The following is a 26,001-nucleotide window of genomic DNA, read 5'->3' as shown; positions in this document are numbered from 1 at the left end:
CAGATGACAGAGGTTTCCTGGCTTCTCCTTAACCAGAGAAGCCATGACCCCATGTGGGAGAGGTTAGCTCACATCCCTCTTCCCTTCAGATGATGCCCAAGGGATGCACCCTGTGCTGGGGAAAAGTCTGAGATTTCCCCTAATATTTCATGTGAAGCGAACCTGCGGCAGAGGCCGGGCAGGAAAGAGGAACGTGCCCTCAGGAGTTGGGATCTGACTGCCCTGGCACCAGCTGGTGCCACCCAGGTGCCTTCCCCCTCTCTGAAATGAGGAGAGTGGCACTGATCTCCTTGATGACGGGCCATGAGAGGGGCTAGGAAACTGCAGGGGAATCATGCTGAAAGGCAGGCCAGGCTCCCTGCCCCAGCTCAAGGCTTGGGCATCCAGCGCACCTTGTCCCACTCTTATTTTGCTTTCATGCCACTCACACCATCCCTGGATGAAAGGCTCTTGCTGGCTGCAGCTGTCATCGCTGCCAGGCTGTGCCACGGGCTGCACAGAGAGGGGAGGCATGAAGTGCAAAGGCTGTCCTGGGTGCCATGACCTGGAGCACCTGCACACCTGCCATTCATGCCGATCCCTCAGTGCCACCCTCACTGGCCTGGCAGAGCCCCGGGAGCCCGTGCCCTGCAGCCTTCACCCAGCACCGGGTTCATGCTCCCTGGAGCAGTAGGGGCTGGCATGCCGAACCTGTAGCCAGAGGGTGACCCTGCCACTTCACGCTGCCTAATCCTGCCCTCCCCGTGGGAGGGAGCACCTCAGTTGCATCCCTGAGCTGAGCAGAGGCTGGTGTGATGCAGTGGCATGAGGAAGAAACAGCTCTGATAGGGGTGGAGGGGGATGAAGAAAACAGGAACATAGGTGGGAAGAGGCTGCCTGCGGTAGAGGCTCCAGTCCCCGCTATCCCAGGCACACGTAGGAACTGTATTGCTGCTGAGTGAATTCTTCTACCCAGCTCCATCAGGAAGGGAAAGAGGTGAGGGGGGAAGGAGGGGGTGGAAATCCTGGAAAAATCTGCCCTCTAAGGCAGCCGTGGCACACTGCCCTGTCTCTGCAAGGCACGGCAGGGAGCATGGACCTGCACTAAGCCTCTTTAAGTCTCTCATTAAAAGGCTCTCTGGCCGTGATGGAGGCGAAGTGGCAGCCCTGAGAGGAGCGTTCCAGCTGACTCAGTGCATCTGCTGCTTTGAAGGACCTGATCGCCGGCCAGGGGCCAAGCGGGTGAGCTTTGCCCACTTCCTCAGTGATGATGAGGCAGAGTTGGTTCCTGGAGACGGGGGAGAGAAACTCTGCTCACAGGCAGGAGGGAGGCTGGAGGCAGAGGCTTGCCCACCAGGGCTGAATGGGGAGAACTGGGGAAGTGCTCTGTGGAGTGCATGATGGGGACAGAGGTGGGTGTCCTGCCCTGTAGCCCTGATCAGAAGTTGGAATGAGTTATATATAATTTTTTGCAAAAAAAAAAAAGAAGTGGAATACCTGGTGCCTGCCAGTTGGGACCACTGCAAGACAAAGAGCTGGCATGGGCAGAAAGCCACAGAAGTAGGGGCATGTGGTGATGTAGTAGAGGCCCAGGAGGAGGTGGAGCTGAATTCAGATCTGCAAGAGCTCTGCCAGACCACTCACCATTGTCTGAAAAAGGAGGTTCGCCCTGAAGTCCCTACACACACCTGTCCAGGTGACAGCCACCCGCCACCCCAGAGGTGCCTGTATTTCAGTGGTGAGCGAAAATGCATGGAAGACCTCAGCCCTGCAAGACAGGCTGGCAGGAATGATCCACATTGGTGCTTCCACAGGTATGGCCAGGACTGTGGATTGTAAGGTGCTTTCATACAGGTAGTGATTAAACCTCCCCTCTATACAGTCAGCCATTTCCCCATCTGATGACAGCCCCCGCCTTGCCTTGCCTTGCCTCACTGCACTGATGCACAAACATCCCCTCCCCGCTAGGAATTTCTTTGATGTTGCTGCCCCTGTCATGCCCACGTCCTCAGCCCTCACAAGAGCTAATTAGGAGATCTCTGGCATTCTCCTTGATCCCCACTAACACAGAACCACATCAAAGGTGGAGGAGCACAGGAGCTACCACCCCACTTTCTGCCTTTGGAGCTGCAAAAGGCTGCAGTTTGCAGGGAGAAGAAATTAATACCTCTGTGTTTCTTGTGTTAATATTCTGCAGGAGACAGGGCTGTCTCGTCTGGAGAGGCAGCAAGTTAACGCATACCCAGAGAGAATTTATGATTCATGCACCAGGCACGGTGGAAAATACTAAGGCTTATCCTATAGCACCAGGCAAAAGAATAGGTGGCTCCCTGCACCCATGCTGTGTGCGCGCACACGCACTCTCCTGCCAACGTGCATATGTGACCAGAAACCTACACCTAGGCTCATGCGTTCACACCCACACCCCCGTGCCCCTGCCCACCCATTTGTGATTCATGCCTTGACGGCAGCACCGCATGAGATTTCCGTCTGCAGCAATGAGTTTGAGAATTCATTGCTGCCTACACCCATTCTGTCCGTGTGCACAAGCCCAGGCAGGCGCGTGCATCAAGCCAGACGCAGCCGCTCCTTCACAGAGGGCCACACTTATTTCTCAGCTCTCGCAAGTACGGATATAGCCCCTCCATCCCGTACATCTTCCAGAGGCATTTGTGCACTAGCACGTGGACCTACACGCACAGAGAACCTCCGTCTCTTCAGGGACGTGCACACGCACAGATTCACGTGTGACTACGCACCACCTGCACACATTCACTACCCCCTTATAGCTTGTTCTGCTTCCTTGTGAGTATGCAAATTGATGGCAGCTCACCCCAATGTTCAGCACCTTTGCGCTGCACACTTAATTGGTAAATGTGACATGCTTCTAAAGTGCAGGCCATATCTGCCTCTTGCACTTAGGGTGTAGAGAGGATAACAGTCAACTACCGCTGCCAGCCAATAGCTACTCCTCTGGGTACCTGGCACAGAGGCTTCCTTGCTGAGCAAAGTGAATAGTCGAAGGCAGACACATACTAAATATTACTTTCCATCGCAGTAAATGAACTGCTATAGTGTCCCCGCGGTAGCAGTAATGTTACCTGAGTCAAAGCTACGGACTGCGAGTCTGGGCAAGCATTCACTACAGGCTGTGCCGAAAGCATCAAATTCCTTTCACCTGTAACCTGGGGGCAGGACAGCAGAGGCCTTTGCTCTGGTGCTGGGTTCATGGCCTGCTTGATAACTCACGACCTCGTTTGCTGAGGGCTGATGAAAGCAGAAAAGATGGCTAAACCAGCTCTAATCCTTCGAGGGACTCCCCTACCCTGGGAAAGCCCCAACTCCACATTTAACGTCAAATTTCTCCACACTTCTTCTGGCAGAGAAGAAAAGAGAGCAGTTTCCACAAGGCAGTCGTGATACCGCTGTGATGAGCACTGACCACAGAAACCTTTCTCAGAACAAATAACTAACTAGTGAGCAGCTGGCAAGGGCCGGGACAACAAGCTCTGACCACACCTCCAGGTCTCTTAAAATCATTTTATTTTCACTGCTGTGGGAGAGGAGAAGTGAAAATACCACTGAGTTGAAATCAGTTGAGAGCTACAATATGTATATAGCTAGATATGTACAGTCTACCGGTATATATACACACACATATATATAAATATATACATAGGGCTTCTGGCTTTATGGCTGAAATCTGTCAAGCCTAATAAATGCTGTTGGCAGCGTTCGATCAGCGGCCTGAAGCTTGCCATTTCTGCAGTGTTGGTAATACTTAGCTGAGGACGTGAGTGGATTACAACCTTCCTTCTCATATTTGTCGGTGGCTCTTTGCTGGAGCTGGAGATTTTGAAGGAACCACAGGGCAGTGAAGTCATTGCTTGATCAGTCCCATCGATTTTCAATGGGAGTCGAACATCCAGCTCTCGTGCGTGCTATCCCAAGTCTCCCTTTGAGAAGCTTCTTTCCATTATTGGCACCAAGGGGGGGTAACTGCAGCTGTGGCAGCTTGTTTTGCTTTTTAAATACTTATTTAAACCTGATTTTTCCCCCCTTGACCCTTAAAAAGGAACCTCAACTGCCCTCGCACGTGAGCACCCGAAATTAGGGCTTCAACCCCTCGACCTCTAAACCCAGAAACCCTATGCATGCAGTGGGTACTTATCAAAAAAGGGGGAGCACTACATGTAACATCTGTGGGGAGAATAAAAAAAGATGCTCTACCAGGAGAAGCTACGTAAAAAGGAAGAGAGAGGCAGCTGTGTTCAGTTCTATAAAGCCACAGAGAAGGAAACATGGGTAGGAGAAGGGATGGGAAGGAGAGTGGGATCAAGAAACCAGCTCCACGGGAACTCAGCAGAGAGCAGGGGTGTTACTCTGGGGTTACACCTATGTCATTCAGATCTGAATTTGGCCCCATATTCATAAAGATAAGGGCTAGCTTTCCTATCTGCATTCCTATTAGTAACACTGAGCATGCTTTCCTAGCCCTGGGCCTGGGGCAGCATGGCTCCTCCTTCATTGGAGGATGTGCCCATGAGATCCAGGGTATTTGGTCAATTATAGCCTGACCTGAATCTGCTGGCTTCAGAACAAGCTCTACAGAGGGGTTGGAGTGGGTGATCGATCCTGCCTGGAGCAGGGGGCTGGGCCAGATAACCTTGTGAGGTCCCTTCCAGCCCTGCTTTCCTATGGTCCTGTGATTCTAGGGGATGGGTCTTTCGGATGAAAAAGGGGGTGGCACATAATCTGTTGGCTACATAGTTCTGTCTATGCATTGTGCTGTGCATCTCCACAGTGGCATACTAGCTGAGAAAGAGAGACCAGAGGAGAACAGATGGATGGAGAAAGGGGGAAGGGAGGAGGCAGAGGGAGTGCCAGTGGAAGAGTCCTACCTCAGTCTGCAAAGCTGAGGCTGGAGGGAAAGCCCATGCACAGGGATGGAGAGACACTGATAGCAAGGGGCTGCATTGCCATGCCCCACTGGCAGTGATGCTGCTGCTGTCTCAGGAGACCCGGGGAACATGAGCCCCCTGCTCCCTCTAGCTGCTGGATGAAGGGCAGCCCCTGCATTGACAGACGCCACGGCACCCCCCACCACACTGCCTCAGCAGACTGGGGGATAGCCATCTGGTTTGCTTTTGGACAGCCTTACACGCTCAGACTCCACCATCCCACCCCCAAGAAACCAAGTGTTGAGACACCTCCGGGGAGAGCGAGGGTCTCTGCAAGACGAGCCTATAGTCCACCCTAATCTCACGAGCTGCCGGGGACCTAGGTGAACAGTTCTGACATGGAGCTGTGTTCATGGGGGTGTATCCGGCAGGCTTTACCCCTTCTGTGAACAGGGCAGACCCTGGCACACACTGACCTGGAGCACACCAGGCTGCAGCCCCTCCATCGTGTCCTCAGGCACCTCCTCCTGAGGTTCTGGCTGCCCTTCTCCCAGGACCTTTTCACTCCTCAACTGGGGCCCCACCAACTCCCAGGACCTCCTGATCAACCTCCTCCTGGCTCGGACCAAGCTTCCCATCTACCAGACCAGGAAGGAGGCTTTGGCTGGGAGAACCTGGGTGTCTGTGAGGCCATTCTCCTGCCACGTCCCCACAAACACCTCAACATTTTCACCAGGCAACATCCCTTAGTTCCTTGGACTTGTTCGAGAAGTAGTGGCACTGGCCAGCGCCTCTGCTTGGTGACACTCTTCATAACCCTCATTAGCAACCTGTGACCTTCACTCTCATCCCTGTTTCCTTTTTTCTTGTACCACAGAATCTGTAATGCCCACTCCCTTTGATCAAAGCAGGCCTATAGTTTGGGGGTGACCCTAACATCCCCCCCCCCCCCCAAAAAAAATCCCTGTGTCATTCATAGGCCTAGATGAAAAGCACCTGTAAGTCCAGCCAACCTGCTACGAAGGTGGAAGATGAAGACCTGGGAAAGACCAATATGCCAGATCATCTGAAGTCCATGCAGCTACAATCTCCCGTAGATTCACAGGCCAGGCTTCAGGGCAGCTTTCTGCAAGAAGACTTCTCATATCCCCATGCAACTGGACTGTACCCAATGCGACTGGCACAGGAGACAGCAAAAGCACCGGGCCTGCTTGGCAACACATGCTGGAAGACCGATCTGCGAATGCATGGAGGATGCTTGCCCCATAGGCACAGCAAATCAGCAGAGCCAGAGGGCTCTGAGTCACGGAGGTGAGCACACAAAGAGGTGGAAACACGGATCACGGCTGAGATGCCTGAAGCAACAGGGCTGTGGGAGAGGGTAAGCAGGCTATGATATATGAGTCGAGCGTGTGTCACCCAGCAGCGTGCTGATCCAGGCGGGGACTGGGGGAGGAGAGGGGGAGGGAGAAGCATTGAAAGCATAAGCTCAGCGCAGAGCAACACAGCAAACTCGCATGGGAGAGAGTAACAAGAGGCCTCCTCCATCCACCGAGCTGCAGGGCAGGTGAGGCTTGGCACTAGGCTGCCTCAGTAGTACCCAGGGCCTAGCACAGGCCTCTGATAGGCACCCACCCAGACAGCCCAGCCTTGGAGGCACTGCCATGCATCAAGGATAGCACCCCAGCATCGAAGGACTGGTTGCAAGGAGGGGAAGGAAACTTGGCTGGGACTTAAAGGGGAAGAGAGAACTGGTACCAGATTCTCACTAGTACCAACCAGCACAGCTTCTGCAGTGAGCGCTGCAGGGGAGCTGGCCCGTGAGCCAACCTGGAGACGGGCAGGGAATTGATAGAGTTGGCCAAGAGCTTTTCATGAAACTCAGAGGAGCCTGGGACAGCTTCTCCCAAGGATGAGACTTTGCTTCAGTCTTCTCCTCAACCCTTGCATGTCGTCTCCTGGTGGCAAGGTGTTCCATGCAGTTTTCCCTCGCCCTTGCGAGCAGGCACATCTTCCCTGAGGATACGGCCTGTCCCAGGGCGTGACCCCTTCCTTGTGCCCTGCTCCCCTCTGCAGTGGGCAGCTGACAGGAGCAAGCCCGCCAACTGTTCTCAGCCTCCGCGGGACTGAATTCAGGTGGACCTTTCTGACAAGGCCACTGAAATACCCACAAATGCACCTGGCCTCATCCTAACCTGCCATGGCGCTGCCTCTGAGCAAGAAAAATGGCTCAAGCTAGAGCCATCCCCAGGGAACAAATGGGATGAAGGTGCGGGGCCGCATTGAAATAGGAACAAGATGGATCTCTGGGAAACCTAGGCCGCCCTCCCAAACCAAGCCCCTCTGACCACTGGGTGTCACTGTCGTGCTTCAGAAATGGGAGGGAGGAAGTATTTGTCCGCTTGCAAAAAGGCGGTGTTTGAAGATCCAGATGTGGACCAGCTTCTTGTGCCTGCTCCTCTCCCCACCTCCACCTGACAGCTCTACTGATGCAAAATCCAAGGCATTCCAGCTTCTGCACTCTCCACCCCTCAGCCCCAGGAGCTGATGCTGTTGCTGGTGGGGGGGGGGGTGAGACGCTGGAGTGCAGCAATTCTGGGCCAGCCTCAGCTTGGCAGCGATTTTGGGCCAATGCCTGAAAGCCCTGTTACATACGCCTCTCCCATGGGCCAGTCTAGTCTAGCTCCATTCAGGCCCTCACTCTCCTGCAAGCTCTCAAACTCCTCTGGGCACCTGGGCTTGAGGTTTCTTGGTGCTCACAGTCTCAAAAGCACTGCAGAATCAAAGCAAGCAAGTACCTGAAGGAAGGCACAGCTGCCAGCAGCAAGGCAGAGCAAAACCCACCTGTGTTGAATCCCCCTACCATTCTGACACCAGGGCAGACCAGCATCTTTGTCTGCCCAAGAGAGGTATTACTCAGGATGTCTATGACCCACCCTGACCACCTGGTGCTCCCTTGGGTGATATGCAGGATTGGGGAGGGGGGTGAGGAATGGCTGGATACCCTATCTGCTAGGTTTTCATAGCATCATAGAAAGTTAGGGCTGGAAAGGACCTCAGGAGGTCACATCTAGTCCAACCCCCTTCTCCCAGCAGGACCAGCCCCAACTAGATCATCTCAGCCAAAGCTTTGTCTAGCCGGGTTTTGAAAAGGTTGGAGCCTCCACCACCTCTCTGGGTAACCTGTTCCAGTATTTTAATATCCTCCTAGTAAAAAAATTCTTCTTAATATCCAACCTAAGCTTCCTTTGCTGCAACTTGAGCCCAGTGCTCCTTGTTCTGTCATCTGCCCCCATTGTGAACAGTCCAGCTCCATCCTCTTTGCAACCGCCGTGCAGGGAGTTGAAGGGTGCTATTAAATCCCCTCTCAGTCTTCACTTCTCTAGACTAAATAAGCCCAGTTCCCTCAGTCTTTCCTCACAAATCATGTCCCCCAGCCCCTGAACCATTTTTGTTGCCCTCTGCTGGACTCTCTCCAATTCGTCTACATCTTTTCTGTAGCGGGAGGCCCAGAACTGAACACAGTATTCCAGATGTGTACTGTGCACATCTGGATATGCACTGTGTACCCCCCAGCTGTGTTGCAAGTAGATGCAGTAAGAAGATGGCAGGCGGCAGAGGAACCTGCTTGTTGGTGTTGCTTTTCCTCCTGTATGTGCAGGAAGGTGTGTAAGGCTCTGCACACCTGCCCTACCTTAGAGAGTAGCTGCACCCAGAATCCTCAGCTCCTTGGGGAACCTCACTGAGACTGCGTCCTGGCTCTCTAGCAGGAAGGAGGTGGATGAACCCAACCCATAGGCACAAGTGATTGAGTCAACCTATGGGGCTTCCCTTGGACATGCCCAAGCATTGTGCTCGCCATGCCAGGACAGAACAAGAGAGGACTTGGCCTGATGCAGAACCTGATCTGATTGAAGGGTGCTCTGTGCCCTTGGAAGAGAAGCACCAGATCTGGATCTCTGTGCCTGGTTGGACTGGACAGTAGTTCACACTTTAAAAGGCAACTTGAGGTCTCTGCTGGTTGTTGCTGCTTTGGAAAGCAGAGGCTTTGTCTCATAAAGCTGCTATAATTGCCTCACAATCACTGTCCAGTTCTGGGACCTCTACCTCACCCACCCGTCATACAGCTCCCGAGTAATCTTGCTTGCCAAGCCTTCATGCTGGGTGCTCTCAGCGAGGATGAAAGTCAAGCTCATGAACAACTATGAGCTGGCGTGGAGTTGGGGGAAGATGCTGTTAGACCTGCATGGACCTGTGGGCCTTGATTCAGGGCAATGGTCCCATCGGGACCACCTGGAGATGGTCCCTAAGGCTGGAAGTTGGCTGTCCCCATACAAACCTGGGAGGGAAAGGAAGCGTCCTGCTGGGTGTAAGAAGGGTGCATCCTTCTCTGACTCAATAGGATTGGCAGGGCAAATGTCATGCTCAGGCCTTGGATGCTTATTGTGGCCTATTGCCATCTAGTGGGTGCTATGGCTATCTGATAGGAAGTGCGTCTAAGAGACCCCTGCGACTCCCACATCGTGGCCCTGGGCCACACTTACCATGGGGCTCACTGCAGTTGAGGAAGGAGGAAGGAGGTGGGAGGAAGTGAAGGAAGGGCATTGAGGGGTGAGTGGGGTGGCGGGAATGAGAGACAAGATAGTTTCCAAATGTCTAACGTAGACTGGAGTCAAGTCTCTGTGCAAAGCCAAAGTCCTGGGAGAGTGGCGCTGCCAAGGGATTAGACCACGACGGCCTGCAGGAGCCGGAAGCACAGCATCAGGTCCAGGGGGATGGGCGGCTTCAGCCGGTTGCCATCTAGGCGCAGGTAGCGGAGCCGGGGCACGTTTTCCATCTCAGAGGAGGGATAGTCTTGGAAGGTAACCATGGCAGTGGGGCAGATCTGGGTCCCGTTGATTTCTGCAGGGGAAGGGAAGGGATTGGCATGGGTTAGCAGACTCCACCTGAGCCCAGGGGGCTGGTATCGAGCTTATCTAGTCCATGTCTATTGATATATTCAGCCTCCCACCTCCCCATCCATCCATCCATTGAATAGACCAAAGCCAAAGGAGAAATTCTCCATGCACAAGTGAAGGAGGTCTCTAACACCCCTTTCTTTAAACTCTTCATATATCTACCCATCTCCTTGTAGCAGCTTGCTATGCAATACATCTATCCTCTGGATAGGGAATGCACCACGGCAGTGCTTAAGCGCCAAAGGAGCACATACACAGGAGAAGAAATACACATAAGGACCAACACAGATGAGACATGTGTTCTGAAGTCTGGTGGGTGCACTTTTCACTAGTAACATTGTATCCAATGATGCATTTTGGGTGCACAGCTTCTAACTGGCCTGCCTGCACTGGTGAAACAGGTAGCACAGATGCAATGATGTGGGTTTGCACCCAGGATTCATTTTGTGGGTAAGAAATGTACCCATGGACCATCAGGCAGGATACCAGGTAGACAGAGAGCAGGAAAGCTGAGTAGCTTGCTGTTCTCTCTGTGGGCATCTGTGAGTATTAGGCTGTGCATTAGACCCATCTAGAATGGTAGGTTCCTAGCATGCCCTCATATTGTTCAAAAGCCTTGGGATTGCTGGGCCGAAGGAGCTGAATTCAATAGGCAGGTGCTACGGCTCCAATGCCAGTGACCACCAAAGCGGGGGCCTGCCTTACTGAGCTGAGAATGTTCTTGACCTGGTCATTTTATGGACAGCTGTGGTCTGTGATTCTCCCTGTCCCTATATAAAAACAGCCTGAAGCATTGCTAATTGTTGCTGCCATATGAAACTACTAGACAGGTAACTCCTGGAGCTTGAGATAGCATTAGCTCTGGGTGGTTATTCTAGCACTTATTGTTCTGTCTCTGGTTATACAGCTGGTGGTGTGTTCCCATGGCTATGCTGGGATTGCAAGGTGACTGATCGGAGCGCTCTCAAATTGCATCTTCACTTTCTAAAGTGTCATATAGCACCTCAGGCAGTGAGGTGAGAGAGAGACAGGGCGAAGGTGAGGAATAAGATCCATGGCGTTATAGCTAGAAGTGACTAAGCTTTGTTGGGGAGCTCACTGAGTCATCTGTGTTCAGCTAGGGTAAGAAGAAATCCAGCAGAGCTTTGTTCACGGAAAGAGAATGGTCTTTAGCAGGAAATCAGCATTGCCAACTGCATCACTTTAAAAACCATGAGCCAGGCTCTGGAAATTTTCAGATTGGCTCCAAAAAGAATAAAATGTAAATAACAGCAATGAAAATATTGGGATTTCTTCCTTTGCCTTTTGGTTCTCAAGCTTTTTTTGAGACCATATTTTCAAACTGGTCTCTATAACCATGCAAGCTAGAAAGACTGACAAACCAGAGAATCTGGTTTAATAAGGTGATTCCAGGAACAGGAGCTTTAAGTAAGCATCAAATAGCGAGCAACTCAAGGTGGAGTCATGAGGGCTGGCAGTGTAGAGGACTGGCATAGGAGTCTGTCTTCACAGAAAGTGCCTATGGTAGAAAATATCCTATTACCCAATGCTTCATAACTAGGCTGAATAGCAACGTTATAGAACAAGCTGTGACTTGGCCTTGGGTTCCCCTGTAGCTAAAATCTGGCCCTAATGCACCTTTTATTTAGCCTTCTTGCTTTCCATTCGGCTGCTGCTGGCTCCTTCTTTCCCTATGGACCAATTCCAGCTATTTCCACAAGACCTGGACTTGGCCTTACAGTCTTTTTTGTTACTTTTTGCCTGATGCTGAAGCCATTGGTGAAGGAAACTTAACTCCATGAGGCTCCCCACCTTGAAACAGCCTGCTTCTCTCCCTTTTTTTATTCAAACCCCAGGGTCAGAAACAAGTACATTCATAAGGTAAATGCTGCTATTGTTGTGGAGTCTCCCTTTACAGCTAAAGCTGCCACGTGTCACCTCGGAAGTGGCTGAATTTCAGTGCTGGAACTTCTGGATGCTTATAGCTACATCTAAAAACTCCTTTTGCAGGAAAGTCTCCCCATTCATTTCAACGGGAGCTGTGTCCAAGTAAGGATTTTAGGCTTAAAGCTGTCATTGCTAGAATCAACAAGCTACTGTTGACCTTTTGTCCATGTGGCTTGCAGAGGGAATGCATGTTATAAATTGCCACATACGGAGGTATGAACTTCATGTACTGCTGCTGTACAATGCCCTGTTCTGGGTGCCCCTCTGCAGCCAGAAATACAAAGAGCTGGGCTGATTTTTATGTGCGATCTCCCTTTGCATGCAGACAATGCCTGGAAGGACCTCTGCATTCTTGCTCCCCTGTAGATGTTTTCCACGGGGACAGTCGGTGGCTGGAACACAGACAGCAAAAATCCTGCTGTGTGGATGCATTTTTGGGGGCTAGCACCTGTCCCGTGAAATCGCTGTTCTTTGCCTGACCTGCATGAAACTGGCCCCGATGGATTTGTGGCGGAGATCACCATTGTAGCCCTGCTCTCCTTTCGCTTCCCAGCCCTGGGAGGTTCTGCTGCAGAAGGGTATGCTGGATTGTTTCTACCTACCACTTGCATGCCTACCACCCACTTGTAGCATCTGAGCACCTTGCAACTTGTACACCATTTATCTGGGTGCCTCTGGGGGGTAAGGAAGTATTCTCCCCATATGGCAGATGGATAAGACTTAGTTGCCCAGGGTCACATGGGAAAATGTGAGATGCAGCAAGGAACTGAAATCTGATCTCATAACTCCCATGGTTAGGGCCCTAAATGCTGGACCATCCATCCCCTAGGTCAGGGGCAACCAACCTGTGACACAGGGGCCACAAGTGGCACTGGAAGCCTGTGTGTGGCATATGGCAGACAGGGGAGCGGACAGGCAGCCCAGCAGCAGATAGGATGGGAAGCAAAAAGCAGAGCAGCAAATCAGGCAGGGAAAGGAGATTGGAGTAGTATTTGGAGAGTACAGGCCTAAGCTGTGACATGCTTGCCAAAAAGTTTGGCCCCCACTGTCCTAGGTGTAGGTCGTTCAACTACCCATTAAGAAGAGTCACTGCCCTAAGGGCGGCATTCACACTGAAAGAAGCCGTCTCTAAACAGTCCCCAGGTACATCTCCCTCCTCTACACCCAACCAGAACCTCCCAAAGGTTTGCCAGCCCCACTCACTTTCAATAGAGTTGTTATTTAGGTAGAGGTGCTCCAGTTTGGAGCTGATGAAGGGGACACTCGTGAGGTTGTTGTACGCCAGGTGCAGCACCAGGAGGTTGGTGAGGTTGAAGCAATTCTTATGCAGCCCTTTGTCAGTAATCTTGTTGTAGTTGAGCCTGAGGAAAGCCAGGTTGGGGAAGCTCTTGAAATACTCGCTGGGGATGTCCTCAATGAAGTTCCTGTCTAGGAAGAGCTGGTGGATGGCACTGGGCACCCCAGGGGGCAACTTCCGCAGGGTGTTATGGGCAAGGTTGAGCTGCATGAGGTTCTTCAGGCCCTTGAACGTGTTCTTGTTGAAGTCCATGTCGTCCAGTTCGTTCTTGTGGAGGTCAAGAAGCACCAGGTTCTGCAGCTTGTTGAAGACCCCGGAGGGGATCTTGGAGATGTGGTTCCTGCTCAGGCGCAGCTGCTCCAGGTTGGGGGGCAGGAAGTTAGGCACCTCCCGGAGCTTGTTCTTCTCCATGTAAAGGAAGACCAGATTGTCCAGTTTCTCCAAGACCCGCTTGTCCACCTTCTTGATGCGGTTGTTGTCCAGGTTGACCCACTTCAGCTCTGTGGCATTCTTGAAGGACTCTTCCGGGAGGTCCTCGATGAAGTTGTTCTGAAGGTAGAGATAGTGGATCCGGGAGGGGATGATGGGCACCTTCCTCAGGTTGCGGCTATCACAGTAAAGGGCGGAGGGGAAATCTGGGGGGCAGAAACATTCTCTGGGGCAGTCTGGGAAGACAGAGGGGGGGCCCGGTGGCAGGGGTGGAGGCAACTCTGTGGGCTCAACTGGCTCGGGTGGCCGGCGAGTAGGCTTCCGTGGAGGCTTCTTCCGCTGCCCGTTCACCTCAAAGATCAGCAAGAGGATGAGCGGGAGAAGCAATCTGAAGGCCACCTTCATGGTCCAGGTATTCACCTGAGGGGGAACAGGAAGAACAGCTTCAAAAACAGGCCCGTATAGATCATAACCATCCCCCAGCGCTGTGACATCAATAAACTTATCCTCAACATGAGGCCAGGAAGGATGAATAACCCCATTTGCAGATGAGATAGAGAGATTGGGGCATTGTCCAAGGCTACACAGAACTTGAACCCAAATCTGTTGAGGCCCTAGACTAGTGCTTTAACCACGAGACCCCCATGCTTTCCCCTTACAGGGAATCCACGAGAGAGCTAGTAACCCACTCACTGTGGGCCAGCACTGCTTTCCTGCTTCCTTGTATTAGGGTTCCCTCTTGCCCACCTACAGATGTGTTTCTACATGGATAAATATGTGTCCATCATGGCTGAGGGCAGTAAGGTGAGGAGAAGGAGAAGTAGAAGGGGGAAATAAAGTTGAGGACTACAGCATACAGACAGAGACAGATAACACAACATGGGGTGGTCCTGAATAGCTCTCCTCGTGAAGCCGAGATAGCCACTCGCACACGTGAGCACCTGTTTTCCTAAGCTTCCCCATCGCTCTCCCACCTCGTGTGACAGAGGGAAGATGCCCAGAAGAGATGAACGTGCAGTATGAGGGGTGTCTGCCCAACCTGGGAGTTGCCTGTGGTCCCCATGTCACCCTCTCATCACCGCACGGTACCTAACCACCCACTCGCTTTCCCAAAGAGGCTGCATCTGACAAACTGCGCCAAGTTTCTTTTTCATCGGAGAGAGCGCGAACAGCTCCATGAGATGCAAAACGCCCCCTCCGTCAGCAGAGGAGCAGGCTCGGTCCCTCCATGGATCGAGCCGTCGTGTTTGTGCTCCAAACAGCAGGGGATGGGAATCGCACATTTTGCAGTTGGCTCATGTGCTCGTTAATCTGTTCCACTCACCAGGGGCCCATTTCACATGATGGCGTTTTGCTTTGATGCATTTCCCTGGGGTCTTTTCCTCCATGCTGGAACACGGGAGGAAAAGACACTGTTCCCCTTATTGTCCATGCTCCTTTATAGGGATGTCTAAGGGAAGCTCGGGAGGGGCAGGGGGTGGAACGTGGCCTCACAGGTATTCACGTGGATGCCAGGGGATCACAAACTTGGCTTCATTTGGGATTAGCAGGAGCCTCTGGAAAGTGCAGCCCAGCTCCAAACCAGGGCTGGATTTGGGGAGAGGCTTGGATTTGGATGGAGTGAACCTAGTATGATTTTATATAGCAGGTGACCTGGCAAGCAAGGAAAGGTGCTTTTGAGTCCAGAGTTGAACTCATCTGGTAAAGACATACTGAGATAGCATCGCCTGAAGCAGTGGATTCGAAGGCAACCCACAGAATAAGCTGGGCCAGAACTTCAGCTGAGAGATTGATGTAGCGCCTGCACTGACCGCAATGCAGTTCCAGCTTACTCCCACTGCAGATCTGCCTTTCAAATTCTAATTAAACACCTCTAATTACTGCCTCCCCCTATCTTGCCTCTTCCTCCCACTCCCATGAAACAACTTTGCTCCAGAGAGGTCTGATGGAGCGGGGTCAATGGTAAACTCAATGCAGCTTTGCTTGATTGCTTTTCTATTCTGCTTTGCTCTTACAAAGAACCATCCATCATAGCAGAGAACAGAAGATTCGCCACGGCCCTGATGCAGCAAAGAAAAGAAAAGAAGGGAAGGTAATCAGCTAACAGATGTAATAGGAAAGGCAAGGTAGGAGTCACGTCTGATGATCCATCTCCATTAGTGGCCGCGGTGGATGTGTTTTTGGAAGGTGGATAACTCACATGATGCATAATTAAAGGCGAAGCTGCCCAAACAGAAAGTTTAGCCCCAAATCCAGGCAGCTCCCGCTTGGTTTCTCCCTTGAAGCATCAGGCTAATAGCCCCTAACAGGATCTGTGGTTTTTCATCATTAGATCTCTGCGTGACAAATGACGTCCTAAGCCAACTACACCCACCCTAAACCAATTGCTGTTCCATCGGGCTCCCAATGCCCCAGGCTCCTCATGTGTCAAAATGAGTTTGCAGTAATTTCATTTATTAAATAGCTAGCGAGAAGGAAGCTACGCAAAGGTCTCGAAGCCACAAATAGCACAAGGTAATATCTCCAGCAAAGGAAAATATAATGGACAGAAAAACAGAGAGAGAAAGGGGAAAATATACCCAGAGGTGAGGTTGTCAATGCCAGGGCAGGGGTTGTTTTCTTGGTTTCTCTACACACAAGCCCCATAGTGTCTTTGAACCATGATTTCACTTTAATTTTTAAGGATATTTTATCTGCAGCGCCACCAAGTGACTGCAGTGAATCCTGCAGCACCACTCAGATTCATGAGGATGAAGACAGTGACTGGGTGGTAATTAACTTACGAAGCTACGGTCCTGTCAAGAAGCCCGGGTGCCATCCCAGCCTTGGCAAAGAGGACTGATTGCCCCTTTGGAAATAGGCACGGTGGATGCATCACTGCAATGCTTCATTTTGTAGCTGAGCCAGACAGCAATGATTCAGGAGCAAATTGGCGGACTGCTGAGATGAGGAAGACAGGAGCGGGTAGACGGCTAACAAAGCTGGATGGTCTGGTAGTATTTAAGAGACGGGTCTGTGATGGAGGAGTTCGGGGTTCAGTCTTCTGCTGTGCTGCAGTCTTCCTGCATGACCTTGGGCAAGTCGCTTCATCTCTGAGTTATAAGTTTTTCTGCCTTACAGAGAAGCTGGGAACTGACTGTTTGGGAGCTGTTCATACAAGATGAGATGGAGGTCAAATAATCAGCGGCACGGGTAAGGAGCAGACTCAGCAGTGACAACATTATCCTCAGCAGTGACATTATGATTTCTAGTTGCACAGTTCTGCATAAACAGCAAAGGTCAATTTTCAAAAGAAGCTAGCGTTGGGTTCAGTGGGAGCAGAAACCGGCTGGTGCCAAACCCCTACAATTCCCACAGACCCACTTGACACCTCTCAGGAGGCAGGTTCATATGACTAGACCCATTTTACAGACTGGGAAGGTGAGGCACAGAGAGGCCAAGTTCACCAAAAGTCACACAGAAAGGCAATGCCAGGGCTAAGAAGAGAGAACAGGGGTCTTTGGCCCCCAGTCACGCGCTCAGGCTGCATTGCCCGTGCCTCAACTTTGACAATGAGCATTGGCCAGCCGGGTTTCATTCTGCTGCTGCACAGAGGTTCCTGTGGTTCATTGTAGAAACCTAATTGGTTCCATAGGGGAATTTGGTGCCGTGTACAAATATGCAAAGCAGATTTAAAACAACTCGTAAATCTGAAGATGCTTGTCTCTAGCTTCCAGGGCCACGTTGCAGCAACGTACAAATGATGGAACTGCCGGGCTAGATGTAACGCAGTCCTGACTCCGACAGCTGCTAATACGCACACAAATCCTTGGAGGGGCATTGAGCTAATTGAATGGAGTGTATTTATATAGTGTAATGTGATTGGAAAGTGCTGAGGTAGTCTCGCTCTCTGGCCCGCAGCAAAGCATTTCAATCCGGTACCCATCAGCGTGTTTGTATTCTGTTAGCACCTAGACAGAGATCGGGAGCCCATTTTGCTAAGGGTGGGGCAGATGCACAGTAAGAGATAGCTCAGGCCTAGACCTGCCTGCCCTCTAAATAGGCAAGGGGAGGATCCCGTTCCATCTGACTGAAGGGGGTAATGAGATGCAGAGAGAGAGTGTGACTTTCCCACAGTCCCCGAGGCAGGTCTGAGAACTGACCCTCATGTTCCTGAATGCCAGGTCAATGGCCTGCCTGCAAAAACAACCCTCTTCCCGGCACCAGCCTGCCCACACGTGCCCTTATACCTCTGCTCCATGGAGACCGTCACAAGCTTTCTTCTCCCTGAGGTTTAGCTCCCTTTCTCCTCCCCGCTTGTTAAATGGGACCCATCTCCTCTGCTTTCACCCTGGCAAAGCAGGGATGTATGTGGGGGGTTTCTGGAGGAAGCAAAGGGGCTGAGGAGCCCCCAGGCAGCGACGGTCAGGGCTGCGCCTCTGCCCTGGATCTTTTGGAGGTGCGACAGGAGGTGTTCGGCGTGCGCAGCAGATGCCTCAGCCTATTAGTCAGGCTCGCTCAGACTTGTGTGTCATACAGGCACGAACGCAGCTGAGCTTGACAGGCTGTCTGGGCAGCCAGAGGAATTGCGGTAAAGGGAAGAGAGCTCAGGAACACACGAGGGACAGGGGGAGAAAGGAATACAATGAGAAGAAATGGGGAACAGAGATCACAGGAACTCCCCACCGGGCCATACCAGGCATCCATCTAGCTCTGCGCTGTGAGCAGCAGGAGAAACCCGGGGACTGCAAGAGGAGCAGGCATGCGCTGACCATATTGCTCCCCAGCCTGGCAAGGAGGGAAGGAGGGATGCTGTGAGCGCACGGGGAAGATCATGAGCAAAGAACGGAGCAGAACCGTCTCCCTGAGCTTGGCTGAGCTGACAGGGTGCATTGGGAGACTCAAGGAGACCGGGTTCGATGGGCTGTTTCCCATGCCCCGTCCTAGTCACCAAGCTAAGGCACAAGCTCAGGAAGGTGCTGTTACTTCCCTCCGGTGCAGCGCAAGAGAGACAGTTTTCAGGGATGAAAGGCACCAGGCAGAAGCCCTTGAATGAAGAGCGAATAAAGCAACCTATGCAGCTCAGTGCTCCCCATCCTATCGCACACCATCCCCACTATATGGGGAAGTGGGCGCCCCCTCATCCCCCACCACGCTCATTAACAGACCTTGGTGCCACTCAGACTTCACTGCAAGTGTAGGGGAGCCCTACACGGGGACAGCTCAGAGGCCGGGTGTCGGGGATGTGCACACAACTGGTCCCCTTGGGTTTCACTCGCCCACTGGCAAACAGGGCAGCCACGTACGGTGCCTGCTCTGTGCCAGCAGCATAGACAGGGGCTGAGTCAGGGACGGCAAGTCCCCATTCGGTCTGCGGCAAGGAAATGTCAACAGCGTTAGGCTAACAAGCAAACAGCGAGGTCTAACATGGCTCAGAAGTGGAACGGTTTGTCGGCAAATAGAAGCACCCGCCAGTAAACAGGCTTCTCGGCTGTCTTTTGCCAGGGAGGAAATTCCTTCTCAGACAGCCCTTTTATACGCTGACCAGGGCCTTAGCGATCGATGCCACAGCCCGGGATGACCCTCCGGGCCCCCATCCCCCAGGCCCGGGCCGAGCCTTGTGTTTCTCCCAGCTCAGGGGAGCTGCAGGCAAGCATCATATAAAATACCCTGTATGTGGGGAGTCTCCATCGAGAGTTGCTGACACATTGGTTTCATGGACAACTCCACTCCATTTAAAATACCTCAGTGAAGGCAACCCAGTGCATTCCTGGGTTTCTTGGTAATTTACTGTCTCCATAAAGAGATTCTGTTCTCTTTTAATCCCAGTTTTATGTCTTGCTGCTTCCATCTGGCTCTGTTTAACCCTCAAACCCTTCTTGCGTCCCTGCTGTTTCCAATCAACGCTCTGGTACCTCAGGCTGGGGAAGGGAGGTATTCAGGCCCAGAAGTTGCTGAGTGTTGGTTCGGTGGTATCAGAAGAAAGTTCTCTCTTGGAGGGACAAAGGGGCAGGAAGGAGAGGAAACGCAGAATACCGCAAAGAACCGATAACTTTGTCATAGGGGGATTGTCTACAGCCCGCTGTCTAGTGCCTCTCTGACCCCTTCAGTACATGCAGTCCTTTTCCAACCACATCCTCCTTGTTTCAGGCTGTTTCTCTGGACACCACCCAAGCTCCAGGATTCAAATCTGGATTTCAGAAACCACAGGAGTTGGGGATGGGCAGCAGTTGGATACAGGAGTTTGGTTTAGTCCAATACAGAAGGAAAAGCCACTTGCAAAAGTGGACCATGCATTTTTGGTGTTGTCTGGACTAAGCATGTTCAGATCTGGGACTCCATCACCCACTGAGCTCGCGCAGCTGCTGACAACATGACAGATTCCATGGCAACTGAGTATGAAGTCATGGGCAAGAGGTGGTGACCTCAGAGGAGCTGAGTTGATGCTGTTGCTACAGACATACGCCATCGCTGGTGGAACAACGCAGAGAGAGGATCTTCTACTTTTCCATGAAAACCTGGTGAATTCATCCTACTGTTATTCATGAGGCCACAACATCTACTGTGCAAGAGGAGCTATTGATTTATGTCTGACAGTGTTTAGGAATCCTCATTTTAATACAAATAGCTCTTGGCCTTGAAATTCAAAGCCGAAAGCAGGGTCTATATTAGTTGCTGTTTGTCAAAACTGAATAAAAACGTCAGAGAACAGAAACAATACTGTTGATATAAGGTAGCTACTACAGCCCTCTCCATCTCTACTGACAGTAGGGTGCTTGGTTGTAGCCGTGTTGGTCTCAGGACCCAGGCAGGCTAGGTTCTTTGGGTAGGTGTGATCTCTTTTATTCGACCAACCAAATAGTTGGAAAAATTGTTCTTTGCAAGCTTTCAGGTACAAACGCCCTTCTTCTACTGACAGTAACAATTCATGGCATGTCTCTGTAGCATCTGTCTAGGATCTTCTGCTCTTACCATCACCGTGCTATTTCAACTGCTACCTAGTGGCCCAGTGACTAATTAAAGATTACAAATAGATGAATAACAACCGGTGAAGTTTTCTCACATAATCTGTTCCAAATAATAAGCTTGGTAGTGTTGCAGTGTTGTGAGGAAAGACGTTTTGGGCCCAAAGACTTGTCTAACATCTCCCCCAACTTTGTGACGGGTCCAATAAAAGATACCACACCGCCAAGTCTTGCTTTACGACACATTCATAGAAAGCAGGATCCATTTACAGACAACCCTTCAGGCCAAAGCAACACATACATTCACAACAAGGTTTATTTGCAAGCCAGGCTTGAGAACTTCTTCCCCACAGAGAAGAAATCATGAGGCATGTCAGCAAATCCAAGCCACCTCAAAATGTTTATGGTTGCCACTCATGCTTGAGCTTTTCAGGCAACTCTCTTGGGCTAGTCTTGTCTTATTTGTTGAGTCTCAATTTGCATTTACACAACTGAGCTTGCCGGCGTTCACGTTGCCATGAAGTGAATCTCAGAATCGCACCCCCAAGGTCTCCCAAAAACTTAATCTGAGAGTGATTTCATGTAGGACATCTGGCACGTTCCTTCAGCAAACACCACCGCTAACTGCAGAACTTGGTCTCCAGGCACCAGTAGGCAAAACAGCTCGAAATAGGAATGCTTGTTGTCAGTGCCTATTACAAAAGAAGTTGCAAATGCATTGGTTGAATAGCAAACTAAGTAGCTGCTGGTCGAACAGAGGCTAAATTTGCAGGAAAAAAATCATTCTAGTTCCCAGTGAGCTGCAGGCGGTGGCCCTTGAAACTTGCATTGCAACAAGGAGGAAAGAAGGCCAGATGGCACCCAACCCTCTGAAACAGAAATATTTGCTCCCTGCAGGGCAGGGCCTCTGACACACAGTTTGGTGGCTCTGGTTCATCCCAGTAGAGGGCACTGGTGCACACAGTCCTTTTGTTACCACAGCAGCATTAATGACTAACATCTGTTGTTCAGCTGGATGGAAATAGGGCAAATAACATGGATGAAAAAGGCATCTCCTCCCCCCTACCCATTCCTCCACTTGTGGTTGGAATTCAAAATTTGGACCAAAAGTTCCAGGGATGTTTCATTTTTTGAAATCTTTGGACCAGCTCTACTACACCTGGACAAACTTGGCATACGTACTGCATGGTAGACACAACGTCGCACAGGTGGTGGAAGGACAACCTGAGAAAGACAACCCTGGCCAAGGGCACTTCTGGAAGGGGCCCCGGGAGCTTGAACAGTCATGCAGGTGGAGTTTTTGGGATTTCCCTCTGTTGCAGTAAATAGCATGGTGCTGGAGGTTTCAAATGGAGAAAAGGCTGCATCAGACCAGCTGAGGCTTGACTCTGAGGGTCTGAGGAGTTTAGAAATCACTGGCTTTAGAGGTTTTGGTTCCAGATTCCAAAGGGTGGGTCATGACTATGGGGCAGGAAGGGAGGAAGCTCATGAAAGGTGATGGGGAGGATTATGCAGCCCTGAGATTTTTATTTCATTCAATAGTGAAGAAAATCTCGCTCCATCTCTTCCTGCAAATGCTGACCCTCCAAGGCCAAATATGCCATGCTAACCTCCGGACGCACACACACACACACACACACACATACACACATGATATAGGCTTAACATTGCTATTATGGATCCATTGGTCACACTAAGTACATCTGAAGGGGGCGGCTTGCAAAATAGTCTTTCATTTCAACCCAGAGCTTGAAAAATGCAGAGACATGCTATGTGACTCTTTCCCCCTCCGATAGCACGGTGTCATTTCCAGTTCATCTCTCTGCGAGAGCTTTCCTTCAGTGCCTCTGCATCTGTCCATGGCTTCTGTCAAGACCTCAAGTTCCTGTGCCCCTTGCTCCCCTCCCAGTGTGACACCGCTCCCCGCATGTGTGTGGCACTGCGGATGAACAGATGAGGACAGAAAACATGCTTGCCCCTTTGAAGCAGAGAGGGCCACCTGAAGAGAAGCCAGCAAGGCTTCTGCATCCATCAGTTGTTTTACTCTACCAGAGTCATAGCTTGTGGGGGGGCCTGCCAGACTTCCCAGCCATTGAGTATGATGAGGGCTGTACCCACAAAACTGGGGTTTCCTTTATTCAGCTGGACTGGGGAGCTGAGGTGGTAGAGAAAGGCTTTATCATTCAACATGGATCCAACGTGCTTTTCAAGCGCAGCAATGGGGGGGAAGGAGAGCGCAGGGAAAGCTTTCACTCAGGTGGCCCTTTAAGACCAGAGCCGATGCTAAGGCCCAGCTCTCCTATAGGTTGAGGAGGAAGACGTTCAGCAGCAGATTATTTATGTTGGGCTAGAGCCATCGCACTGCTGGCGAATCCAACTAGGGGACTCAGCAACCGCAGACTTTTTTCTGCAGGGAAAGTTTTATGTTCATTCCTGTGGACGGGCTACGTCTTGCCCCCGAGCTCTCTAGGATCAGCCGGAGGCAGAATTCCCACACTGCTGCAACAGAAAATGCTTGCATTTTAACCCCAGCGCCTCTCCTGGCCTGCAGCTCTGTCTCCAAGCACCTTGGATCCCGTGGGGTCCAACACGCAGCCACGGACCCTGGAAGCACCGACTGGGCATTTCTTGGATGCGCAAACAGGGCCGGGATAGTTCTCCTTTAGCTGCAGCCACTGCGATTATCCCAGACTCCCCAGCCTGCCCTACGGCACCTTGCTAGCCCCCCAGCAGGAGGTACCATGAGCAGCAATCACTGCAGGGAGGCCCTGTGGCACATTTGAAGTGCCACCTGTGCCAGGTGTGCCCCTCTCCCCATGCCCTGAACTTGCTTCTCAGTCTTGCAACAAAACCTCTCTGGATTGCAGCCTGAGCTGCCCGGGGTTTCTCTGCCGCCCACCCAGAGCGCAGACGCAAGGAGATCGTGGGACTGGTGCTTCCAAAGTAATTACCGAGCAGCCCCTCAACCTCCCCCTGCTTCCCTGTGAGCCGCACTAAATCAGCTCCTCTGCCTGCCTCTTGGGATTTGCCCTCTGGGTTCTCCTTCTCTTCCACCTCCCTGCAGCCTGCAGACAGACCTTCCCCAGCAGCAAGGAAGGCTTCATGATTGCACTTTTATCTCTTTCCTGACAAAACCCCTCTGCTGATCCAATCCACTGCCAAAGGGAAGGGCAGGATTAACCCACAGCTGTCCAAAATGAGCAGGGAGTGGGATTGCATCCAGGAAACAGGGGCATTGCTGATTGACAGAAGTGGGGCCGACAACGACTCCCCCAGATCCATCGCTGGCCTTCTGCTGCACTGCTGGACCCTGCCAGCCAAACGGCCAAAAAGGGGGGCTGGGACTTCACGTTCCTATGACCCCCCCTCATTCATGCTACAGCCCTGCACGGAGCCACAAAGAGCATGAATCTTCCCCTCCCCTCTCCATCGCACACCCACACAGACACAGCCCTCTGTCCCAATGCCGCCTAGTTGCCAGTGCATGAAGATGTCTGCTCAACAGTCTCTGCCTAAACACAGAACCGCTTTCCTAGGGATCGGATGCATCAATAAGCTTTGTGCTCCCATCAATGAGCAAAGACTAAGAACCTAAGGCCTTATTACACCATCATTTTGGGCAGCTCCTAGAGCTCTTAACCCCTGGACCATCCACACATTAATACCATAAAGTGACTTAAAGCCCTTGTGCAGCTTAAAGTTACGCCACTCCAAGGCAGGATCTTCTCTTGATCTGCGCAACCCAGCTGCTGTTCCACTAAGGTATGGCCACCCCCCACAAATGCGCGGCTCAAGCTAAAGGTGCGACTGCTCCAAACTCCAAGTTAGCACCAAAGCGATCAACATTTGTGCAGCTCACAGCATAAGATGCCACAAGGCCCGAAGCGTCAGAGCTCTTTCCGCGTGAGGGATCAAGAAGCAGGGTGCCCTGGGGTAGAGCCATCTCAGTCCTGGGTTCTGTTTCCTTGGAATTATCCAGGTATAACTGCAGCCAGGGTCTGATCTCCTGGCCCTGGTCCCAGACCCTTGGGAAATAACTCAATTCGCTCCTTCACAGAAAAAGAAAACATTGCCATGCTGCCCATTTTTTTTTGCCTCCCCCCCATCTCCCCATCTAGGACGGGAGTGTAAGCCATGAGATTGCATTGACTTCTGGAGTCCCTCCCCCACTCCCCAACCTCGCAAACTCCCAAGATTTTTCTGAGATCTTTTGCAAAACAACCAACTTCTGTTCAGCGCAGACGGAGAGGAATGAGCCGGCGTCTGCTGAGCATAACACGACAGCGCTTGGAGAGACTGCTAGAATTGGAAACTTTGGATTGGATTGAAAAGAAACTTGTCTGAGCCCAGCTCCACGCCTCCCTTTTCGGCGCTCCTCTCCCAACCTTGCATCTCTCCTGGTCAGAGTATGTTTTGAGCTGTGCCGTATTCGTTCAAACGCCTGGGTCACCTTTGCATTTCCAGCTGAAAAGCTGGAGATGCACGCGTGTGCGTGTGAGAGCGAGCATGTGAGAGCGAGTGGGTGTGTGAAGGGTAGCTGGCCGGGAGGAAGGGGGTTCCCTGCTCATGCTTCCATGGAAACAGCCTACAGCAACCGTATCACAAGTTTTTCTCCTGGCTCTGGAGACTTAAACATCCCTGGTTCCAGCACCATCCCCCATGCTAAGAAAAAAAGTTTTGCCTTTGGAGAGAGAAAGACCCAGCTGCTGAATGCGAGAGAAAGGAAAGAGAGAGGAAAGGAAACGTGGTTGCCATGTAGCAGCAGCTGCGGAGCGCAGGGTAGTCTTAGACCCTGGAGAGGAGGCAGCTGATCCCTTGATTGAACCATCAGGCAAGGTGAGAGGCCTCTCAGGTAAAACACTTGCCCAGAGCTTACCTGTGTGCACCTGCCCCTTCTCCTGCCTGTGTTATTAATTCCCAAGAAAGTGTCTCTCTGGCTGTCTCCCTCCTCCTCCTCACTGCACTTCGGCTCTGACACAAGCGCGCCTCCTGCACGCTCTGTGTGTGCGCACGCCTGTGTGTTTTCTCTGGTTCTGCTCCTCTGAGATTCTCTTGGAGAGGGTGGGTGGGAGCAAGGGAAGGCGGGAGAGTGGGAAAGAGGAAAAAAATGACAACAATAACGTCTTTATCTGGCAGCCAAGCTCCTCGGATCTAATCCGCACACATGTCCTGCCTACCGGAGGGCTGGCGTTTAATAACAATCCCTTCTGCTGCGGAGGCCGTTCGGAGCCCGTGTTTAAAAACAAAGCTAATTAGAAAGAGGCTTCAGAGTTTAAATAAATGCTTTCCTCACCACGGGCCTGATCCAGGAGAGCATTGAAGCAACGTGCTTTGTTTCGTCCCTATTCCAGGTGGCACTTTCAGAAAGCATAGGGGGGCTTAAGCACATACCTAAGGATGCTTTCCTGTACTGGGGTGTTGGTTGTAGCCGTGTTGGTCCAAGGAGATAGGCAGACAAGGCTCTTTGGGTAAGTCTGATATCTTTTATTAGACCAGCTAAAAATTCCTGTATTAGGGACTCCAATGTGAAAAGTCCCCTCAGATTT

At 51.6% G+C, this 26,001-nt stretch overlaps 1 protein-coding gene across 1 annotated transcript; it reads right to left on the bottom strand.

Moving 5' to 3' along the window:
* Nucleotides 1-3,505: 3,505 nt before the first annotated feature.
* Nucleotides 3,506-25,545, bottom strand: PRELP (proline and arginine rich end leucine rich repeat protein). The gene is made up of 3 exons (XM_006261224.4): nt 25,332-25,545; nt 12,989-13,931; nt 3,506-9,782 (listed from the first exon to the last, which is right to left on the bottom strand). The coding sequence occupies exons 2-3, from the start codon at nt 13,914-13,916 to the stop codon at nt 9,604-9,606; spliced, it is 1,107 nt and encodes a 368-aa protein (XP_006261286.2). The 5' UTR covers nt 13,917-13,931; nt 25,332-25,545; the 3' UTR covers nt 3,506-9,603.
* Between the last annotated feature and the right edge of the window lie 456 nt (nt 25,546-26,001).

This window comes from Alligator mississippiensis, chromosome 14 (genome assembly GCF_030867095.1).
Source record: "Alligator mississippiensis isolate rAllMis1 chromosome 14, rAllMis1, whole genome shotgun sequence".
Taxonomy (NCBI): Eukaryota; Metazoa; Chordata; order Crocodylia; family Alligatoridae; genus Alligator; species Alligator mississippiensis.
Note: the sequence above shows the minus strand (reverse complement) of the source record. Positions and strands in the feature narration are given on the sequence as shown.

Excerpts from the sequence above, each read along its gene's own strand:
- PRELP (XM_006261224.4), bottom strand. The coding sequence starts at position 13,916 with ATGAAGGTGGCCTTCAGATTGCTTCTCCCGCTCATCCTCTTGCTGATC. Across the intron at positions 9,783-12,988 it reads AAATAACAACTCTATTGAAA|AAATCAACGGGACCCAGATC; the intron begins GTGAGTGGGGCT and ends CTTCCCCTGCAG.